The sequence below is a fragment of the Crocodylus porosus genome, unplaced genomic scaffold (assembly GCF_001723895.1).
Source record: "Crocodylus porosus isolate Cpor-Errol unplaced genomic scaffold, CroPor_comp1, whole genome shotgun sequence".
Taxonomy (NCBI): domain Eukaryota; kingdom Metazoa; phylum Chordata; order Crocodylia; family Crocodylidae; genus Crocodylus; species Crocodylus porosus.
This window is the reverse complement of record NW_017728947.1, coordinates 112,780,558-112,786,151: the sequence shown is the minus strand read 5'-3', so window position 1 is coordinate 112,786,151 and position 5,594 is coordinate 112,780,558. Positions and strand designations below refer to the sequence as shown.

General features: G+C 44.5%; 1 protein-coding gene across 2 annotated transcripts in view; it reads right to left on the bottom strand.

The window, feature by feature from the left end:
• Positions 1 to 2,417: 2,417 nt before the first annotated feature.
• Positions 2,418 to 5,594, bottom strand: part of WDHD1 (WD repeat and HMG-box DNA binding protein 1) — a 47,384-nt gene continuing 44,207 nt past the window's right edge. For both annotated transcript variants that reach the window (XM_019550976.1, XM_019550977.1), the window contains exon 26: positions 2,418 to 3,373. In XM_019550976.1, the coding sequence (XP_019406521.1) occupies positions 3,167 to 3,373 (207 nt within the window). In that variant the 3' untranslated portion in view covers positions 2,418 to 3,166. The remainder of the gene's footprint in view (positions 3,374 to 5,594) is intronic.

Genomic DNA, 5,594 nt, shown 5'->3' with positions numbered 1-5,594 from the left:
GCAAGGTTTCAGGCACATGCGCCCTTCTTCAGGCTGAGGGGAAATAAAAGATTGTAAAAGTCCCCTTTTAGGTAGAAGATAAACTTCATTTTGCATAGAGGAAGCTTACAGTGGATTTATATTCCTTTGGGTCCATGAGAGCCCCACTTTGTGTGAGATCCCTGAAGCTCTTTGGCACCTGTTTTTTGACTATGGAAAAGGACTATAGAGCAAGTCTTCTGTTGCAAAGAACTCCAAAAGCCCACAGCAGGGCAGGATGGTTTTGACACTATGGATTCCTATTTGATATTTCTGGGTTTATCATAAGAATCATGCAGAAATGTTTGCACACCTAACATTGCTAATATTGAATGGCATCCTATAACACCCCTAAAAGGATCTGGTGGCACTCTGGTTGAGACTCACTGATGTAGAACAGCGCCAAAGAAGCAGACTGAGCTGCATAAAGACATGGTTAGACATGGTTAGCAAGATGCCCAGGGGAGCTGGAAGTTTCCAAGAGGAGGCTGGAGGATAAGCACTGTTCAAAGCTGATTTCCTGCATGGGGTTGGACCAGACAACCCTTGGGGTCCCTTGCAACCATACGAGTCTACGGCAAGTAGAAGACCACTGGAAGTTCCCCGCTCCTGAACTGGTCACGTGGCAAGGTGTTGAATCAGATGGATGTCTTGGTGTTTTAGCATCATATAAAATGTATGACGTCAGCCATAGAAACCCAGCCCGTATTTTCTGAAATAAGAATATTTGTGTACTGATGTGTGTATCCATTGTCTTCCTTTCCTTCTCCCTCTCGTGCCTTCAGCATGTCGTTTGTTTAAAAGGGGATAAAAAAACCTGCGCATGGAAAATAAAACATGCTTTTGGGGAAACCAGGTATTTTTATTAAACGTTTAATATCGACTAGTTTAATCAATACAGCCAGGTATCTGTCAAATCTCCTTTTAAATACCTCCAAGGACGGGGACAGCACACCTCCCTTGGAAGCGTATTCCATATTTTGGCAACCCTCGCTGTAAAGAATTTTTTTCTGATGTCCATTCTGAATTTCATCTCCTTCAGTTTGTGGCCACTATTTCTAGTTACTCTGACGGGCACCCTGGTAAACATCGTATCCCCTATTTCTTGCTGCCCACCCCCCGATGAGTTTGTAGGTGGCCACTAGATTACCTCTCAGCCTCCTCTCGCAGAGGCTGAAGAGTTTCAGGTCTTCCAATCAGTCCACATAGGGGTTTTTCTGTAGGCCTTTAACCAGACGAGTGGCCCTCCTCTGAACCCCCTCCAGGCCATCCACATCCCTCCTGAAGTGCGGCGCCCAAAACTGGACGCAGTACTCCAGCTGTGGTCTGACCAGTGCTGCATCGAGGGGGAGTTTATGAAGATGGCAAACAGAAGAGGGAAGTTCAGAGAGAGGGCAAACAACACAGAGGCAGATAGGACAGAAATCACAAACCAGAGCAGTAGATCAGTGGGCAGCACGGGGCAGAGAACAGAAAGCAATGCAGCAGATAGGGCAGGGAAGGGGATCAGAGTCGCAATTAGATGAGACACGAGGGTGATCTGTGGCGTGCCTGCCAAAAAGGTCAGTTCCCACTACATTAAATTATACAGGCAACTCCAACTGAACATTTCCTATCAATGAATAATTTTTAAATTGAAGAAGAAAATCCAGATATATCACAAACACACAAGAACAAAAACTTAAATTAACCTGTCAAGACTGAATTGATTCAGTCTCAGGTTGTTCGACTGTCTGCACTTAACCTTTGTATTAAATCAAAGAAATTGTCTTGTATTTTATTTTATGCTTCCTATGTTAAGAATGGGTGGTTATCACTAAGAACGACCTGTACGCCTGCTATTGTTCTGTTTTTGGGATAAGTAGGGGTGAGTGATCTCATGCCATAAGATTACACGTTGTAAATAAACTGGTAAGAAAAGGGGTTGTGTGAAGGTATATGCTAAACCAGGGTGGCCAAAATGCGGCCTGCAGGCCATTCTATCTGGCCCTTGGGGCCCCTAAAAAATTTAGAAAATTAATATTTATCTGCCCCTGGCTGCCTGTCATGTGTCCCTTGATGGCTTGCCAAAACTCAGTAAGCGGCCCTCTGCCCAAAATAATTGCCTGCCCCTGTGCTAAACTCGTTCCATAACAGTGTTCGGGCGCCTGCATCTGTCGCATATATGGTAACATGCTCGTTGTTCATCTGTCAGGATTTCTTATAACACTAATCATAAGAAACTACTTGAGCTGTGCTGGATTAGTCTTCTGCATTTTTAGGTATAAAATTAAGAATTCTACAATTTCTCCTGTTTGCAAGAACAATGCATACAACCAGTTTCTGAAAACTAGGTGGAAGTCTGTCTACCTCCTGATGCGATGTGCCAAAATGACAAAGATTTCCACTGACAAACACAGGAGTGTTTCACATTTTATTTCAAACAAATCTTACATAAAAAAATGCACAAATTCTAAAAAGCAAGGACACTTTGTGGAGCAGGTCCCGGGTGGAGACCAAGTGCATCCTGGAAAGGTGTATGTGTATACCTATACAAAGGTAGCTGAAACCTCACTTTTGTAGACCCAGCATTCCCAGCAAGACTTTGGTAGGGGGCTAGCCCCCCTGTACTGCTGGGCTGCTCTAGCTCACAGGCTTCAGATGGCCACAATTGATTGAAACTGCAGCCAAAAGATCAGCCAGGGGCAGAGGCATTCTTCTCCCATCCTGGTCCCTCTAAATGAAGTTCCCTGCTTTGGAAGCAGGAGGTGGGAGTACGATAAAACCTCCTGTCCTGGTTTTAAACCACTATCATTACACTTCACAAATCTCTCTGGGATGTCTAAACTGGCTTCAGGGTCAAACACTACAAGCAACATGGCACAAAGCATCTGCACAGCCCCAAAGAATCCAGTCTTAATCAGTCATTTATATTTAAGAACCTCTACTATACACACTTGGTAGAAAAACTAAAGTGGCATCACAGATTTCAGGGATGTGGCACATTTCCACAGAGTCAAGAGTAAAGGGAAATGCTTTATGACAGGCACGTTTAACCCCAAATGCTCTTTCTGCAAATGCTTTTTGAGGACACACACATAGACTTCAAGGTACAAAAAAACCCGATGCACTTTTTAAGAAGAAAGCAGAGGGAAGGCACCATTCTGTTTTAGCTCTGCTTGAATGCAAAAGCCGATAATTTGACATTTGCAGGCTGATCTAAAGGTTTCCGTTTTCTGGGTAAACTCAAGTCCTCTTTTGATTTTTCTTCCTGGCTCTCTCTTCCTTCATCGCTTGCACCCAAGGGGCGTTTCCGCTTTTTTACTTCGGTTGAATTGCTATCTGCTGTTCCTCCTTTGGCTTTCTCTGTCCAACCCTTAAAAAACATAAAGGAAAAAAGCACGTGTATGGGAAAAACAAAACACTATAACAGAGTGTCTCTCAAAAAATGGTCACATGCTTTCACCATCAGGAAATTCAGAGCCACTGGTTCAAGATGTCCACCACAGGCCCACGCACTTGATCAACTGAGCCATATAAATATGAGTACATTTTTGCAACAATCTTCACTGTCCTATTATGTTAGTGGGAAAGAAATACCTGCCATATGGGAACAGCGTCTGCACTGACTCCAGCTAAGATGCAAAAGCAAAAGGATGATAAAGTTTGAAGTTACCTCCTGGAAATCCTGTGTGCTAATACCTCTTCCTCTTCACATCGTTATCTTAACAAGGCTAGCTGTGAACCTCAATGGCAGTGGTTTAAGGACCACTTCCAGCATATTGTTCTACGGTCCTCTGTTTTAGCTGTTAAAAATGTTTTTCTAACATCACTTTAACAACTTTTCCTATTTTTAAGAGTCCAGGAATAATTATTCCTGGTTACACAGTCTGTAACAAACTTGAGTAATTTCTTCCCTTCTCTTATTTTGCTGTTTCATAGATTTATTATTTGTTTCTCTATGTAGAATGATGCTTATTTAATGCTCAAAGCTTCAGGACTGAGTACTGGTCCTTGGTTGGTTTCTCTCACATGTTTTAATAAGTGAAGTTTTGCGGGCTAATTACTAATCAGAGAATCAGAGAAAACAAGGGCGGGAAAGGACTGCAGGAGGCCACATCTAGCCCAACCCCTTGCTTAAAGCAGGACCATCCCCAACTACATCATCCCAGCCAAAACTTTGTCTAGCCAGGTTTTAAAAACCTCCAAGGATGGAGACTCCACCACCTCTCTGGGTAACCTGTTTCAGTGTTTCACCACCCTCCTAGTGAGAAAGTTTTTCCTAATATCCAACTTAAACATCCCTTGCTGCTACTTGAGCCCACTGCTCCTTGGTCTGTCAATATAATATATTTGCACAAACTCATTGCAGGCCCCAGATTGTAGGCAAAATGTTTTCTTTTCCTGTCCATGTTTTTCCTGTAATGAGGAAAACAAAGCTCCACATACAGATCCACACCAACATGGCTTAACTATGGCTTTGACCTTGTTCTGGTGTGCCATATATGATCTATATGCTATTACAGCAGTTACTGCAGCCTTAGAGTGTACATTAGTCTCTAATTTGCAGTGCATGATAGCACCTCGTTCCTTTCCAGCATTTCTGCTTCCTAACAGTATTCTTTTTGGTGTATTGCTATCTAAGTTTGACCACTCTGATTAAGTTCCTTCCTTTACAATGGGGGGGGGGGCAATTATTTTGGGTAGAGGGCTGCTTACTGAGTTTCAGCAAGCCATTGAGGGCCGCATGACAGGCAGCTCAGGGCAGATTAATATTAATTTTCTAAATTTTTTAGGGGCCCTGCAGGCCAGATAGAATGGCCTGGCGGGCCACATCTGGCCCCCAGGCCGCATTTTGCCCACCCTTGCTTTACAAGGTCTTTATATCCTCTCCTGTGTTCAAACCCTCTCGAAATCTAATACTTTTCTAAACAGTATTCCTTCCCGTGCCTCCTGAGGCTGGGGGGTCATGGTAACCGCCTGCAGGCAGTAATGCAGGCATCGGCAGTGAGGGTGGGCCGACTGGCCGTAGTGGTGTTGGCGGCAGGGGACCCACAGAGGCCAATCGCCAACTGGGGGTGGCCCCCCCACAGCTGGACGGCAACCTGGAAGTGCCAGTGGCACTTCTCGGGGGGCACCAGCACTCCACCTGCCTCCGCTGACTGTCGTCTAAGCCAAGAACGCTCACTCTCGGGGGGGGGCACCAGTGCTCTCACCCCCGTGCACCTCCTACACATTGCCACTGTTCCTTCCTTTAAAGCAATTGTTTACTTTCAAATATATTGACATTTGGCTGATAAGTAAATTACAAGTTTTGAGTTTTGGCCTGGTCTAATACTTTCAGCTCCTGGGGCCAGAGAGTAGCAGTATCTAAAACAGCATCAAAATTGGGATTTTCACAGGCCTCAGAGGTAAAAAGAAACAATATGGGTAGTAATTGATGGAAGTCACTCATCATGGTGTCCTGTGACCAGTGGGGTCCCCCCACAAGGGTGTCCTTGGACCACATTGTTCAACATCTTCATTAACGATGTGGACATTGGAGTCAGGAGTGGACTGGCCAAGTTCGCCGATGACACCAAACTTTGGGGCAAAGC